This window comes from Plasmodium reichenowi, chromosome 9, assembly GCF_001601855.1.
Source record: "Plasmodium reichenowi strain SY57 chromosome 9, whole genome shotgun sequence".
Classification (NCBI taxonomy): Eukaryota; Apicomplexa; class Aconoidasida; order Haemosporida; family Plasmodiidae; genus Plasmodium; species Plasmodium reichenowi.
The window spans coordinates 1,166,944-1,186,367 of NC_033654.1; the positions used below are offsets into that span (position 1 = coordinate 1,166,944).

General features: G+C 16.9%; 1 protein-coding gene across 1 annotated transcript in view, besides 1 other annotated feature; it reads left to right on the top strand.

Moving 5' to 3' along the window:
* PRSY57_0928800 (putative membrane protein) overlaps positions 1–12,235 on the top strand; it is a gene marked incomplete at both ends in the record, with an annotated part of 13,978 nt that extends 1,743 nt beyond the window's left edge. The window contains 2 exons of the mRNA XM_020114820.1: positions 1–11,963; positions 12,146–12,235. The exon at positions 1–11,963 is cut by the window's left edge and continues 1,437 nt beyond it. Coding sequence (XP_019970520.1) covers positions 1–11,963; positions 12,146–12,235 — 12,053 coding nt within the window. The remainder of the gene's footprint in view (positions 11,964–12,145) is intronic.
* A 2,560-nt stretch (positions 12,236–14,795) lies between these two features.
* Positions 14,796–17,169: a sequence feature (centromere).
* Positions 17,170–19,424: the final 2,255 nt, after the last annotated feature.

Below are 19,424 nucleotides of genomic sequence, written 5' to 3' on the forward strand. Positions count from 1 at the left end.
AAAAGGAAAAAAAAAAAAAAAAAAAAAAAAAAAAGGAACTTTTATATTATAATAACAGTAAATCCAGTGATCAAATGAATACACCATTGACTAAGAAGAAAAAAAATAAACGGAAAGAGAAGAAATTCAAATTTAATCTGAAATTTTATAAAAAGAATGTGAGAAAAGAAAATAATAGTAGTACACATAACGAACATGAAGAAAATTTACAAAATACATATGAATTAAAAAAAAGCTATTCATATAATTCAGATTGTAAAAAAGTGGATAATATTTCCTTTGATTTAAATAGTATAGGTTTTTTTAGAATTGATTTGTATAATCTTATGCAAGAAAATTTTGAATACAATATAGATGACAATATAGATAACTACGTAAAGTTATATACCATAAAAAAAAAAAAAATTAACAATATAGAAGATGAAAATAATAAAAGAGGAAGCAGTAAATACATTTATGTGAAGAAAAAAATTAAAACCAAAAAAGATTATGAACTAATTGAAACTATGAAAGATAATTTTATACATGTTGTTAATGTTATAAAAACCATGAGAAACAAAGAAATATGTTATATATCATCAGCAAATAGTTTTGAAGAATTATATGATAAAAATAAAAATGATTACAAAACAAATGTAAGTTACACACAAATAGAAAGTATTGATTATTCATTTAAATCCAAAAGTAGTGATAAAACATTTAAAAAAGAAACTGATGTGAATTGTTCAGAAAAGAACGAACATATTCCATCTGATAAAAATGTAAATGATGAACACAATGATAATGAAATAAATACGATATGGAATGAGAAGGGGGTGGGAAAAAATATAAAAAATAATGAAAAAATTAATGCAGGAAATAATTTAATAAAACCATTTTTCATAGGGGTGCATGACATATTTGTTCCGTTTGATATGGAAAAACTTATTCTTCATAAGTCACATGATACATTTGAATTTAAAGATAAAGAAATAATTAGAACAAAGACTACACCATTATATCGAAAAATACCTAATCATTCCAGAACACATCCAAGAAAAGGTGATACCCCTGCATTAAATAAGAATGAAAGAAAAAAGAAATATATCGTATCAAAGGGAACAAAAAGCAAATTTCATTACAAAGGAAGTTATACAGAAAATGAGAGTTTTTATAAAAGTGTTAATATAAGAACAAATAAAAGTACGGAACTTGATCAAAAAGATGATTCGTTTAATGTTTTTTATAGAAATGGAGAAAGTGAATTATTATTTAGTAAAGATAGCTTAAATTTTGATAATATTTATGAGAATCCGACATTAATGAATATATTTGAAGAAATGAAATATAGAGAACAAACAAAAGAATTATTAAAACTATATAATTTTACTACTAAAAAAAAAAACATGAACGAATTTTTAAATAAAGTAAAAATGTATGGTAAGACAATATGTATTAGGGATGCACCTGCAGAAAATAATGATGATATATATACTGATTATAATTATTATAATAATTATAATTGTTATGATAACGATGAATATGATAATGATGATGTTAGTAACAATAATCGTTATGAATATGAAAAACATTTAGCACTTTATAATAGAAATAAAATGAAAAATATTCCGGAGAATGAAGATATGAAGAAAATAAATTCAAAAAGTAAAGGAAAGTCACAACATAATAAAGAAAAAAATTCTATTGATGATGAAATAGATATTGAAAATTATGAAGAAGAAATAGAACAAAATAATGATGATGATCTAAATAATATTAATAATGATGAAGATGATGAACAAATAAATCAAAATTTTTTTAATGATTCTTTAAAAATATTTATACAACACAAACCAATTGGTGAAATGTGTAATTTTGTTAATATGAAATATATACATATTTCTTTTAATATGTATAAAGTATATGAAGGGAAAAAAAAACTAATACTTAGTACATATACAAATAATGAAAAAAGTGATTCATTACAAAAAGATGATGAAAATGTAAATGTAAAAGATAATGATAAAGAAAATGTAAATGTAAATGTAAAAGATAATGATAAAGAGGATGGAACTAAATGTGTGGGGAAAATAGAATATAATATTACTTTAGATAAAAATGAAAATTTTAAATATATAATAGACTTAATATTTTTGCATTTAAATTATAATAGATGTTATTATATATATATACCCAAAAGATTGCTAGTTAATTTTATGAATAAAGGTGGAATTCCAGAAGATAATATATTTCTTAATTCTATGAATTGTAATTGTGATATAATTTTAGAAAATTTATATATTATTGATCCTAATGATTGTATTCCGAATAATAATTTAACAAATATACATATTCCTTTATATTTTGAAAAAATTCATTTTGTTGAAATTGTTTTATTTCTTTTATGTGATGTATTAAAAATATATAATAAAATAAAAAAACTAAAAAAACATTTTGAAAAGAAATGTATAGAATTTATAAAATTATTTTATGATTATTTTGATACTCAATTGAAAAAGGTAAATTATGAATACTGTAAAGAAAAAAAAAATAATATATTATCACTTCCTAATGAACTTTTAAAAAAAAGAGGTTCCAAAAAATTAGAACATTATGCTATGTTAAGTAGTGGTATTAACATTTCTTCATTAAGGCATATTTCAAATTTTAGTGAGGAAAAATATATTAGTACTAAAGAAGATAATAATAATTATTATAATAATAATATGGATATTAAATCATTAATAATTAATGTTTCATCTACATTAAATTCAGAAAATTGTACAAATAATGTTAACAACCAAATGAATAATATGAATCAAGAAAATGATGAAGATGATTCTAAAAATAAGAAAAAAGCAAACAACAACAACAACAACAATAATAATAATAATAATAATGATAATATTATCTTTAATAATAATTTTAGCACATATAAATCTAATGGTGAAAATCCTTTCGATATTGGATATAAATATAATAATATTTATATAAAAATAATAGACGTAAAATTATATGATTTTATTATAGATTATCTAAATTATATAAAAGAAAATAATAGTTGTTATTATTTATGCCCATATATATTTGTTTATAAATTTAAAGGACTTTGCTTCCTTTTTGTTCCTGTATGTAACAACTTTTATTTACTTTTTTATCATTTCTTTTTTCATTTCCTTAATTGTTCAGATTTTTTTAGTTTCAAAAAATGTTTTAATCGAAATATTAATAATCATGATGATGTTTCAAAAATACATTGCGCTGTACCCACGAATCATAATTTTCTATATATTAATAATATAATAAAAATATTAAATATACATAAGAATAATAAAATGTATGTGAAATATATTTCATTAAACAAACAAATGCAAAATAAAGAAACTGTGTATTATTATAAATGGATTAAAAGAAAAATTGTTATTGATATTAGAAACTCTTTTTCATCTCCTTATTTTATTCGTACGAAGAATTTTATTAGTTTCATTGAAAATACAAATTTAAATATATGTCTAAGGAAATTATATTTAAATAAAGATTGTGCCTTTTCTGTAAAACTTGATAAAAAGAATAAGAATAATGAAAATTCATCGGCTTTTAATGATATCATATGTTTGTTTAACCAGTACTTTAATATGTTTACTTATTTCTATGATGAGAAAAAAATGAGTAGAAATAATGAATTATTTCGTCACAATAGATATATAATTATCCCGTATTTTAATGATATTTATATTAATCGAAATAACTTGCTTATATATTGGAAAATGTTAGAAGATTTAAAAAATGTTAAAACGGAGAATAAGCTTAATGATTCTAATAATAAAAATGACAATAATAATTATAATAATAATAGTAATCAATATATTAATTGTAATAATACAAATAATAATAATGATAAATGTTTGAAAGAATCTGAAAAAAATGAATATTACAATAAATATGGAATGAACGAAAATATAAAGGATGATAACTACCACTATAATAAGAATGATAATGAAACGAAAAATCTTAAATATTTTTTTATATATAATATATATGAAATCCATAGAGATATCTTCATAAATTATTTTTATTTGTTATTAAACAAAATAATAGTAGAAGCTGTAAAAGAATTGAAATTAAATAATTTTTTAAGTATTCATAATTTATTACAATTATTAAATAATTATGAAATAAATTTCAATATGTTTTTTTGGGTATTATATGATAATTATATAAATATTTACAAAAAATATAGTGTTCATGCAGAACTTGTAAATTTTTTTAATAATAATAATCCAAATAAAAGTTACGTTCTCGATTCTTTTAAAAAACAAAAATTTAATTATTGTAATAAAAAGAAGTTTTATGTTAGACGAATTTTAGTATTTTGCACATGTATATTATTATCTATTATATGTAGAAATATATGTGAATTTTTTATAACAGAATTAAATTATTCTTATGAAAATGTATTCAGTGTAATATGTTACTTTTTCTTTTCTAATAAGAAGTTTCCTCAGATAAATAATGATGATATAAATTTGAATTTTTTAAAGTCAATTTATTTTAATTTATTTGTATCCTTAAGCTTTGTTTTGCAATATATCCCATTAAATGTCCAATACTTAAATTTGTTTAAACTTATAAAGAAAGTAAGAAAATATAAATTTATTCTAGCTATGTGTTTAAATCATATATGTGGTATGAATATACCTTTCTACCTTTTTTGTGAACTTTATAAGTTACCCTTACCTATGTTAAATAATTTCTTTTCTTTTAATAAAAAAATGTGGAATCATTGTTCTAATAATTTCGAATTATCAAATTCAATAACTCTGAACGAATTAGAAGAAAATTATTATGATGAAATTGATTTTAAAATGGATGAGAAAGAAAGTATTCAATGGATAAACGACAATTTTGATTTTAATATATCAAATGATTCCTTACGTCTTTTTAAAAATAAAAAAATAAATAGACAAATATATAAATGTTTTCATTATAAAACAGAACACAATAAATATAAGAATTTTATAAACCTTGTGATTAAATTGAATTTTAATTCATATCCAAATTTATATACATTTCATAATATTGAACAGGCTTCAGATAATATATTAACTTATTCTACATATAACAATCTTTTTAATTTCAAACAAAATCATTATAATAATAATAATAATAATAATAATAATAATAATCATAGTAATCATAAAAATAATGATACGAATGCTGATTTTTTCATAATTATTTTTTCGCATTTTCTTAATTTCATATACCAATTTTGGAATAAAAGAATTTGTGAAGTAAGTGCGTATCAAACATTGCGTAGTACAAGCTATTCAAGTCAAGATATAGAATATTCGAATAAAATAGAAAAAAACAACAAATTAAATAATATAAATATAATTATACAGAATACATTAGATTATTGTGAAAAAACAAATGAATATTTAAGAGAATCAAGTATACTATTAGAATATTATAATATTTTTAAAGCAAGTACTTGTTTACACTTATCGAATCAACCAAATATAATGGAAAATGGTATTTTTGATTGTCTCTTATATATCATAGAATTGCATTATCCTCATTTATTAATTATTCTTCCAATTTTTTTGAAAGAAAATTTTAATCTCTTAACATATGATATAAAAGTTTATTTAATAAACATATTTTTCTTTATTTTTATTAAAACAGATAAATATAAAATATATAAACAAAATAATAAAAAAAAGAAACATCCAGAAGGTATATATAATAAAATTATGAATAGTACAAATTTTGTAGAAAATACTAACAATGTCATATTACAAGGTGATAAAAAGAGTTCTGATGAAATGTTAAAACATTCATCATTTTCGAAGGATATTTTTATGAACCCATATGATTATGCAAGCAGAAGGAATTTCTTCGAAATGAAATCTGAAACGAATAATGAAATGTATAACAAAATGAATACTGGATCGTATAACAAAATGAATATTTCACCATGTAACAAATTCAATTATGAAACATCTGACGATTTAGAAGATGAAACTGAAAACAAAACAGATATACATACTAGTATAGAATCCGAAAGTGCAACTGAAAGTGATATGGAGATTATATATGAAAATAATACAAATTGGAATAATATTCATAAAGACAAACTAAGAATAATTTTATTAAATAATGATTATAATATGTATTTAATGGAATTTTTTTTTAAAATTGTTTTACGAATAGTTCCATTTTTCAAGGTAAAGAATAAAAAGAAACCTGTAAATATGATGAAATCATCTATAATATACAACATCGCAATAATATTAAACATGTTAAGATCATTTAAGAATATTATATTATCAACCCAAAATAATTTCTTTGTATTTATATATTATTTCTTTATAAAAGGGTATATATCATTAGTTTTGGTGAATATAAACAGAGCCCTAAAATACTTTAAAAAAGTGTTTCTTCTTCTTTTATTTTTTTTTGGCAATCCAATGTGTTCCTTAAACTCTCATCCATTTTTGGTATATGTTACATATATTTTATATTGTTTAACTGTATTATCCAAATTAAATATGGGAAAATTTTATGAAAGTGTTCAAAAAAGGGGAATAAAGTTGTTTAAGAATAATAATTATGATAAAGACGAACAATTATGTACAGACAATAATGATAATAACAACAATAATAACAATAATAATAACAATAATAATAACAATAATAACAACAATAACAATAATAATAATAAGATTTATTGTAAAAATGAAAATATTGAAAATGAAGCTTATAACATGAAGAATAAAACATATAATATGGACCCTAAAAAATATATCATGGACAATAAAATGCGTAATAATATCAATTATGAGGATAAGGAAAATGATACTTTATTTAGTGAAGACGATATCATATCCATAAATAATATATGGCTAAAACAGAAATATGAAATATGGATGCTTTTAGAAATACTTCGTTCAATTAAAAATAATTATATAAAATTTAACAATAATATATATTTAGTACCTTTGAATTATTTGTTTATAAATATAAAAAAACTTTTGAAACAATGCATACAAGAAAAGAAAAAGATTAAGACAACTGATAGTGTAAATAACCATTATAATAAAGAAAAGCATTTTAGAAAGAATAGTAACGGAATGGATTTAATAAAGAAAGATGAAAATGTTGTTAATTCATTTTTAATGAATACTGTTAATTTAAAAGATAAAATACCAGATGAAAACTTATTAATAAATATCAATAACAGTTATTTAGCATTATATCCAACAACTGAAAATGTAAATGTTCCAGAAGTTCATATAAATGAAGAAATTGATAAGTCATTTTTATATTATTCTGAACGGGAAAAAGAACAAATAGAAACTAATACTTTTTATAATAATAAAGAGTATGAAGAAATGAAAGATTCCAATGTTGTAGAAATTGGAAATACTATAATTAAGGAAAATGAACAAGTCAAAGAAGAATTATATAAAAAAGGCAAACCTGGGGAAGAATGTGAAGATGAAAACGAACATGAAATAAATGAAATGGAACAAGAAAATAATACATATTTTTTAAATTCCCGAATGTCAACAAATAATTTTTATAATGAAGAAAATAAACATAGAAAAATTAAAAATAATAAAACAATGCATTATGGATACATTGATAAAAAAGACATTTGTAACATATTATTATATAACTTAATATTTATTAATAAAATGAACAAAAAATTAAATAATTGCAACAATATTGGTTATTACCATTTTAAATATTGCAACTTTAAAAAAATTGTTATAAATTATAATAAATATTATAAAATGATATTGGAAGCGTTTAAGAGTAAATTAAGCAAAAATTATTATGCCTACACATTTGGAAATAATGAAAATGGAACTCTGGCTATTGGTAAACCTTCTTATCTAAAGCTATCTCCAACTATTGGTTCACTTGGATATGATAAAAATAAAAAGAGTATAAAACAAGGTAACGATTTTTGGTTTACGAATAATTTGCAACTACTTCCAATTAAGATTAAAAAAATATGTATGAATGAAGGCATGATTTCATTAATTGATAAAAAACATAATTTATATATTGGTGGTACTAATACATTTCTTGGATCAAAAAGTGAATTGTATTTTAAAAGGGTAAAATCAAAAGATAATTATTTAGGAGGAAATGTACATTGTACATCAAAAAAAACACATGACAAAATAAAAATAGATAAATTCTTTATGAATTTAAAATTAAAAAAAATTAAAAAAGAGGATAACGAATTCCTTGATTACAATAGTTCATCTGGTGATAGTGATAATGTCTTATTTGAAAAATCGTTATCATATAATGGAACTACAAAATTTTTAAAACGTTTAATTTTTCAAAATGATAATTTTTCTGAATTTGATAGAAACGATGACGGTACAATATATAAAAAAGCATGTGCAAATACTATGGGTGTATCCATAAATATGATATATGATAATTTTAGTTCTTGTGAAAGTGACATACATTCATCTATTGATAGTGATGACAGTGATGCTACATATATTAAAGTTAGTGATATAGAAGAAATAAATAAAAATTTAAGTATTAATATTTTATTAAATAATGATGAACATAAATCTTTCTATGTACAAAAAAAAAGTTATTCTCTAAAAAAGGTGTCTATAGATGATATTAATATATATAACAGCATATTATACTATTCATCTTATGATAATCAGTATTTAACACATATTCTTCCAAACTATATTTCTTCCGTAAAAATTATGAACAAATATTGTAAAAAACTTTCGTATGATTATTATAAAGAAAAAAACAATGCAAACTTAAAATATCAAGCAAAAAATATACACGGAGAAAAAAAAAATAATGATGAATATGAAAATTCACAAAGATATTTAGAAGAATCCGAGTATGGAAAAACTAGTAAAGGGTATTATAAGAATAGTAGCACGATGTCATCAGGAGGAAAAGTTGATAAACTGTTAATGGAAAATAATGTAAATAATTTTAAGTTTATTTATAATTTTATACATGATATTAAAAATAGAATAAAATTTATTGATATTTATAACGGTTCAGATTTTATTATATCAATAAACAATTTTGGTCATGTATATGCATGGGGAAATAATAAATATGGATGTTTAGGAACCGGTGATACCATTAATAGATATGTTCCTACATTAATTGATCCAGGTTATTTCTTTTTATATGATTTTGAAAAGTTACAGATACATACAAGTTATAAAACAGAAATTTCAATAAAAGGTATCGAAAAAACAAATAGTATGTGTAATGAAAATATATTGTATAATTCTTTATTACAAGAAGCAATTAAAAAAAATATTTATAATAAAAATATAAAAGTTCAAAATAATATAAAAGAATCCTTTATTAAATGTAATGAGGCGGATTGCAAATCTGTTAATTCAAATAATTTCGTAATTCCAAATAAACATTTTAAAGATGATATTTTAGTGACATTAAAAACAGATAATATTTATACATCAGAACACATGCTCAATTTTGAAAACATAAATGTTGACAATGTAACGATAAGTGTACAAAAAATTTACGTTCCCATTAATTCCATTTTTTGTGGTAATAATCATGTTTGTGCATATTCAAATGGTTCCATATTTATGTGGGGTGAACAAAAATTAGGTCAAACATCCACACCCTTTGAAAATATATACTTTGATATTCATAATAAATTACCAAAATCAGATAGTGATTCAGATACTAATTATAAAATTAAAAAAAATGAAAAAAGAGAAAGTAGAAAGAATAAAACAAATGATTTCTTATCTTCAAGTTCTTCAGAAGAATATTACCTTAATTTGTTAGACAGGAAAAAACTTGAAAGTATGAAAAATAGATATAACAAAAATAAAATTTTATTTTGTAAGAAAAAAATTAGTTTCAGTGTAAAAAACCCAATGCAAAATTATTATAACATAACTAATGACGAAATATTCCTTAATAACAGAAAATTAAAATTGTCTTCTAATTTAAATGCAACAAATAAAATTAAAAAGAAAAAAGTTAACAACAATTTAGTTCTTATACCCATTCAAGTTTGTGTATTTAATTTATCCTATAGAGTAAAAAAAAAAATAACAAATAGTACAAATGACAAATATGTCAATAATAAATCCAATGAAAATGAAGAAAAATATGAAAAAGAAACGTTAATAAATTCAAATTATGATTTTAATAGTGTTCCAATTGGTCAAAATAATGATCGCTACATTAAGAATGAGAATATAAATAAAAATTGTGGGGAAAAAAACGTAGGAACACAAAATGCGAAATTAAAAAATTCTAGTAGTAGTAATACTACTATTACTAATAATAATAATAATAATAATAATAATAATAGTGATTATACAAGAGTTTATGATTTTCTTGAATCGTTTATAAAAGGTGAAATAGTAAATATGTATATGAACATTTTTAGAAATGATATAAATATATATACAAATATTCCTAATAATATTAATATAAATCCATACATATACGGAATGAATTTTTACGATTACAATTTTTATAATGAGAAATATAAGAACTTTCAAAATTATTTAGGAGAGGGAATAAATGAAAATGAATATAATGCCAATAATACTCATAAGAATTCATATTTTTCTTCAAATGAAAATTATAATAAATATAAAGATGACATTTTTAATAAAAAAATGAACGATGAAAAATATACTAATAAAAATGAAGATGAATATACTAAATCATCCAAAAAAATTGATTTACTTAATATTGAAGATCCAAATAAGTTTGTAAAACTAATGAAAGAAAATGAAATGATTAACCCACAAATATATGAATACATTGATAAGGAAGAAACTGTATGTATTAACATTAAATTAATTATTTTCTTATTTTTATTTATAAAGAAAAAGTACATGACTATTTTCTTGAACAGTATTCAAATGGTGGCAAATGTTTCATGTGGTGAGGCTAATACCGTAATAACATGCTTCAAAAAAAGTATTTATGATAAATATTACAAATATATAGTAAAAAATATTACTTGTTTAGAAAATTATAAACATTTAGAAAGTACGAAATTGAAGTCAAAATTAAATTTAACGTATCCAGAATATTATTTTAGTTCAACAAGTGAAGACAGTGAACATTTTTATAGAAACGATATATATGATGTTAAAAATTATACAACTTCAATTGTAAATTGGGGAGACAAATCATTTGATGAATACAAAATCATAAATTCTGCATATTCTCGTTCCGATACATCACGCATTTATCATATGATAGATGAAATATTAGAAAATTATATGTGTATTTATGTATGTGGTAGGGATACAAATAATAATTTATGTGTCAATAATATTAATCAAAGTATATACACGTTTACCAGAATAAGTAATAATTTTTTTTATTACAACTTTAACAATTTCCTATATTTATATAAATATAATTATTATTTGTACTATATACATAAAAATAAAGTTCATATTAATCATAACAATGATGTATCATACATTCAAAACAACCCTCTTACCTTATTTAAGAATAAATTTAACATAATAAATAATAAAGATGATAATATGAATCTGAATCAATCTAATTCAAAATGTCAAGGTGTTTCACCAAAACAATTTATAATAATAAAAAAAATTGTTTGCAGTAATATTGTTACATGCTTAATTGATATATATAATAATGTTTATATTGCTGGTGACATAAAATATTATTTTCCAAATCATTTTCATCACATTGCATATGCATCTTCACCTTTTGTTAAAATCAATTTGAATAACAACAAAACAATAAAAAATGTATCAATTAGTCAAAATAACATATTTTTAGTATATGATGACAATAGTTTGGAAATATTAGGTTATAATGATTATATTGATTTCTTTGAATATAATCATCCTATATTTTTTACTAACAAACATAATCATAAACATTCATATAATATTGTGAATATTAAAAAATCAGATTTCTTGGTAAAACAAGTAAGTAGTTCAAAAGTTATACAACAAATTTATATAATATTTTTATAATGTTATTTTAATATTTCAAAATTTCTTTGTATATTGATTCTTATAAGTGTACTAAAACAATATTATTATATTATACATATATTTGGTGTAATATATATATATATATATATATATATATTTTTTTTCATTTATAGATACAAACGGGAAACAATTGTGCTGTAATAGTCATGAAAAAGAAAAAAGGCAAAAAAATTAAGAAAAAATCAATTAAATACTTTAATTAATTTTAAATACTTCTATTTCATATTTTTTGTATCCATATATATTGTTTTTTTTTTTTTTTTTGTTCGTTTGTTTTTTTCATTTATTAATATATATTTCTTTTTTTAATAAATTGTTTTTCTTTTTTGTTATAAATAATGTTTATTTCCTCATGTTTAATATTATTTTTTGTAAAAAATATGAATACACACATAAAGGAAATAACATGTATTTGTTATGCTCGTATATCCAGATTGTTTTTTAATTTGAATTTTGCAAAATTCAATTTTTTAAAACAGAACTTAATTATTATCTATATTTATATGATTATTTTTGAAAAAAAATAATGCTATTTTTTTATTATATTTAACGTGTTTTTTTTTTTTTTTTTTTTTATTAATGTAGTTTACTAAATGGTTAACTTATATAAATACGATAACATTCTTAAAACATGTTACTAAATATATAAATATTTTGATTTATATAAATTAATAAATAATACCCATAATAAAAAAAATATTATATTATATTATATATATATATATATATATATGTATAATTAATATTGAACAATGTTGTTTTCAGTAATCATTTAATTTTTGATTATTGTTGATATAATATTTCGAAAATAGAAGTATTAGATTAATTTTCTTTTTTAAGAATACATTTAATTTATAATATTTTTACTTTATTATTAATACTTAAGCATTAAATTAGAAAAAAAAATTATGATGTTCATTAGTGAATTTGATTGTCTATATATAATTTTTTTTTATTATTATTCCAATATTATTTTGAATATTTTTTTTGTAATATATTAATTATCATATTTTCTAATAGAAAATTAATACACAGTAAGAATTTTGAATATTTTAATATATTTTTTTTTTTCTTTTTATATATTTCCTCAGATAAATATAAAAGAATTTTTTTGGTTCTTAAACACAGTTATGTAGATTATTTATTATTATATATAGAATCCATAATACAATATGTATAATGTATATATTAAATTATTATTTTAAAAGAATAAACATGTATACATAGTTAATACCATAAAAAAATATATTGGTGATATAGTCTTTTGTTGACTATGTATATTAGTACATAAAATCAATAATATATATATTATATATATATAATTAATATGTAATTAATAAATTCAATAAATATATCAACTCCTTTTATAAGGTTTTTATTATATAATATTGTATATTTCCTTTTTTCTTTAAAATAAAAAATTTCGAATTATTTCCAATTATTAAAAGTATTGAAAGTAAACGAAATGAATTATTTATTTGGTAACTGTGATCTACTTAAAACATTATTATAAAGTTATATTATTGATTCATATATTCATATATAAAATTAATATAACATTCTTAATCTATATAATGTTTACGAGTTTTATTATTTAAATATAATTCCAAAATATTGAAAAATGAATACCTATTTGAAAATTAAAAATTTTGAATTTACTTTCCTTATTATCCACTTACATGTTTTTTATAAATTAAATATTAAACCATTTATAAACTATAAATCATTAACTTAATTTTACAATGTTGTCATAATAATTAAAAATATGAATTTACATGTGATTCTATTAAAAATAAATTAATCGCAATTATACAAACCTTATGTTTCATAAAAAGGTGTTCCATTATAACCTTGGTCTTTTTATGAATATTAATATTATATAAAAAAAACACTTAATTATATAATATAAAACCTTTGAAATATATTTAGAATTCTGATTATTTATATTTTAAAAGATTCCTTATTTATGTAGGAACTAACATTGTAAGATTCAGACCATTGCATTCTAAAAGATTCATTTGTTCATGAAGATTTGATATATATTATATACATTTATACATTTTGTTTTTTTCTATATTTCTAAATATATAAGTGTATATAATTTAATAATTATGTTTCACTAGAACATATTTTATATTTCTATAAATTACTCATTTAAAAAAAAAAATTAGTAATTTGTTAAATAATTTTCAATACATTAATTACAATTCTGTAGATATAAATATCATAATATATCAATGAATAAAAATAATCATACATGATATAATATATAAAATCTATATGTATAATGATATATAAGTTAAATTACATTATTACATCAAATTACATACAAATTGTATATTTTCATATGGATTCCAAATATTCAGTTGGAATACAAAAACACAAAATAAATTAATTCAAATAACCTAATGTGTGTATTTATAAAATATTTTAATAATACAAATGAAATAAATATTATTATACATTCATTTGCAATGTATAATTCTAAATAAATAATGATTCCATTCTATAATATTTACAAATTTATAATGTCTATATATATATGAACACTATTTAAAAAAAATATAATATAAATATATATAATATAATATATTAAAAAAATATATTAATTTCTTATTATAATTTCCATTTAAAAGTATTACTTTAATATAAAGATATGAGATATTAATAATACATAGTAATATGTGAAAGATATTTTATAAATAATAATTTAAATTAATAAGAATTTATAATAAATTAAATAATTAATAAGGATAAATATGTATATAAAATTTAATAAATAAATATAAATTTTAAAAAATATATATATATAATAATATAATAATTAAATAAAATAAATTTTAATTAATTAAAAAAATATATATATATATACAAAATTAATACAAATTAATTTACAATAATTAAATTATTAATAATATTTTAATTTAATTATTTTAAAAAAATATATATAAAACAATAAAGTATATAATATAAAAATGGTGATTAAAAAAATAATAAATTAATTATATATATATAATAATAAATAAATAGCTAAAATTAAATTACATATAAAGTAATTAAATATAATATTAAATAAAAATAATAAATTAAATAATAAATAAATAATTAATTATATATGTATGTATAATTAAAAATTAATATATTAAATAATTTATAATTAAATTAAATATTAATAAATTAATTAATTAAAATAAAAAATTAATAAATAAATTATAATTATTAAATAATTAATAAATATAACATTAATTAAATAATAAGATAATAATAACATTTTAATAATTTAAATACATAAAATATATAAAATAAATATTATATATAATATAATAAAAATAAATAAATAAATAAATAAAACATTTTATATTATTTTAAAAAAATTAAGGAATATTATTAAATAATATAAATATTAATTATTGTTAATAAAAATTTAATAAATATATTATTTATATAATTAATTTATTAAATAAACAAATAAATAAATAATTATTTTAATTGTAATATTTAATAAAATTTATTATATTATATTTATATTATATTCATTATAATTTAATAACATAATATAAATTAAATTATTTAATTATATATATAAATATTTAAATATAAATATATTAATTTATTAAATATATTATGAATGTGTAAAATTAATATATTATTTTAATTAATGAATAATAAATAAATATTAATATATATTTTTATTAATTAATAAATATTTATTTTAATTATAATAAAAAATAATATATATATAGTAATTAAATAAATAAAAATAAATATATTTATTTAATTTTATTATTAATTTTAATTATATTTTATTATTTAATTCTTTAAATTAAATAATAATAATTATATATATCAATTTATATTTTTTAATATTAATTATATAATATATAAACATATATTGTCTTTTTATTACTTTGTATTATATCTAATTATTAATAATTTAAAATAAATATTAAATAATATTTAATTAAATTAAATTTTATAATATACATAAACTAAGTATTATTAAATAGTATTATAATATTAATTTAGTTAATACTAAAATTAATATACTTTTTAAATTAAATATCATTTTAATTTGTTTATAATATTATTTAATAATTAATTTATATATTTATATAATATTGATTTATATATTTTATTTAATTAATATATAATTAATTTATTTATTTTATTTATTTAATTTAATTAATTATTTATATATTTAATTTAATTAATTAATTTATATATTTAATTTATTTAATTTAATTAATTAATTAATTATTTATATATTTAATTTAATTAATTTAATTTATATATTTAATTTATTTAATTTAATTAATTAATTAATTATTTATATATTTAATTTAATTAATTAATTTATATATTTAATTTATTTAATTTAATTAAATAATTAATTTATTTATTTTATTAAATTTATTTAATTAATATGTTTATTTAACTTATTCATTAATTTATTTTAATTATTTATTTAATTAATATATTATTTATATATATTTTATTTAATTAATTAATTCATTTATTTTATTTAATTAATTAATTCATTTATTTTATTTAATTAATTAATTCATTTATTTTATTTAATAATTATTTATTTTATTTAATTAATTAATTTATTTTATTTATTTAATTAATTTATTTTATTTATTTATTTAATTTATTTTATTTATTTAATTAATTTATTTTATTTATTTAATTATTTTATTTAATTAATTTATTTATTTTATTAATTATTTAATTATCTTATTTAATTAATATATTTATTTATTTTATTAAGTAATATATTTTTATTATTTATTTAGTTAATATATTATTTATATATAATTCATTTATTTATTTAATTATTTATTAATTTTATATATTATTTTATTTTATTTATAATAAATTAATTTATATATAATTATTTAACATATTTATTTTGTTTTTTATTAATTTTTTAAAATTATATTATTTAACAAAATTTTTATTATATATTAATTTTATTTAATTATTAAAAATAATTTAAAATAATAATAATAAAATATATTCTTTTAATTAAAATAAATAATATAATAGTATATTTTCAATGTGTAATAATTTTAATATATAATTAATATAATTTAAAAAAAAATCTATTTAATATTAATAAATTAATTCAATATTTAGAACATTACATTTATATATATTATTTCTATAAAATAATTAAAATATAATTTTTATATGAACAAATGATTTTATATATATATTATATATATGTGTATGTATTCTAAATTATAATACTTTTTTAATTTTATATATATTAAATAAGAAAATTTTACGAGAAACATATTTTTTAGTTTTATAATGTAATACTATTGTCTTTTCGATGAAATATATATTATATATTTAGAAAAAATAATAATAACTTATATTTGTGCATAAAAATTTGAGATTTATAAAATAAATGAGGTATATTTTTTTAATGTACCTTTGTCAATTTTTATTGTATTATTTAGAATTTATGTACATGTTCTTTTAGTTCTAAAAATTATTAGAATAAAAATGGTATATATAATTCTTATTAACTGTATTAAGATACTTTATAATACCCTCTAATACATAAAAAATACATTTACACTTCTATTTTTATGAATTCTTATAATATTACGTTATAAGCATAACAATATATTAATAATATGTTTATGATTAAGAGAAATTATTAAAATCTTCACTCCAATTCAAAACATTGTAGAAGGAATTAATTAAAATGAGCATTTTCTGTTCTATATAAACGTAAATTATAAATTTATTCTTAACAATATTAAACAAAATGTAAACACAAGAATGTGTAAATATATGATTACATGTATATATTTGAATACTTAAAACATTAAAAGAACAAACTATATTAATCTTTAAAAAAATAGAACAATGCATATAATTCTAGAAATAATTAGAATATATTTTTTTAACAATATATATATTTATTATGTTTCAAAATACTACAAGGACTATTATTTTATCATTTATCTAAATTTCAATTTCTGTTGTACACTTTTTAATAGTAAATTATGTTAGATATATTTTTTTTTAATAAAAAATTGCTTATAAGAAAATTAAATTATTTTATCTTTAATAAAGTTATTCTATTTCTTTGAAATGATTTATATATAGAATATTTTTTTTTTATATTTTTTTTCATGTTTAAAAACTTTCTTAATTATTAAATTTTACGTGTACATTCCTCCTCAATAAATGAGTATTTTATTAGAATTTATCTAAATATATTTTTCTTGATACTGTAAAATTCATTATTTTACTTTTTTATATTTGATTCGATACACATTTCGTGTAAATTTACTTTAATCAGAAAATATTTTTTTCTACATTTCATATGTATAGTTCTATGTGTATAGTTTGAAAATGTTTTTTATTTTTATAAGGTATACTTTTTGTATTGTGTAAAATATTCATGGAAATATTTTTGTTCTTTTTATTCATTTTTTTTTCATATTTCGAAAGCTACTACAAGCCCCTCATTGTTCAATTGTTTTTTTTTTTAATTTGTATTCCTTTTCTTTGAAGTTTTTATATTTATAGATTCCATAAAAAAATGAAATATTATTCACATTTATTTATGTAAATATTTAATATTTTGAACATTTCCAAAAATTTAAATGGAGAAGTATATTAATTTTTTAGTGACATATAATTTTTTATATATTTTTTATTTTTTTAAAAAACAAATAAAAACAGAATGATAGTTATATGTTGATATTTTATGTTTTTTAACAGACAATTTTTATTAGTGTAATTTCTTATCTATACGTTTATAATATATATGTTGTTTAATCATATAAAAAAAAAATGATATTTTTTCAAAATATTTAAAATATAAAATACAATATGTATCCCATAGTTTGTATTATTAGAAAAATCTTAAAAAAAGTAAAGTAAAAATACAGTTGTATAATATAACAATATGGTATTTTAAGGTATATATTAAATAGTCTTTCTTGTTCACAACTATTATATATAATATGTAGAATTTATATTTCATTTAAAAATGATAATATTAATAGTTTGCAAAATTATAAATGTTATATATATTTCTTATGAAAAGTAAAAAAAATAAAAGGAAAAATTGAAAAACAAATGTGATCAATATTATTTAAGAATGATGTGTTTTTTGAAAAAAAGGTAAAATGACAAATATATAAATAATATATAATTTAAGTAATGAAAACAAATAAAAAGAAACTAATGAAAAATAGGAGAAATAAATTATATAGACAAAAATAATATAATATTGGATTATACATTTAGTTAGTATGAATATTTTTTATTACATAAAAAATATTTGGTTGCATTTTGTATATATATTCATTCACAAAAAAAAAAAAAAAAAAAAAAAAAAAAATATATATATATATATTATGT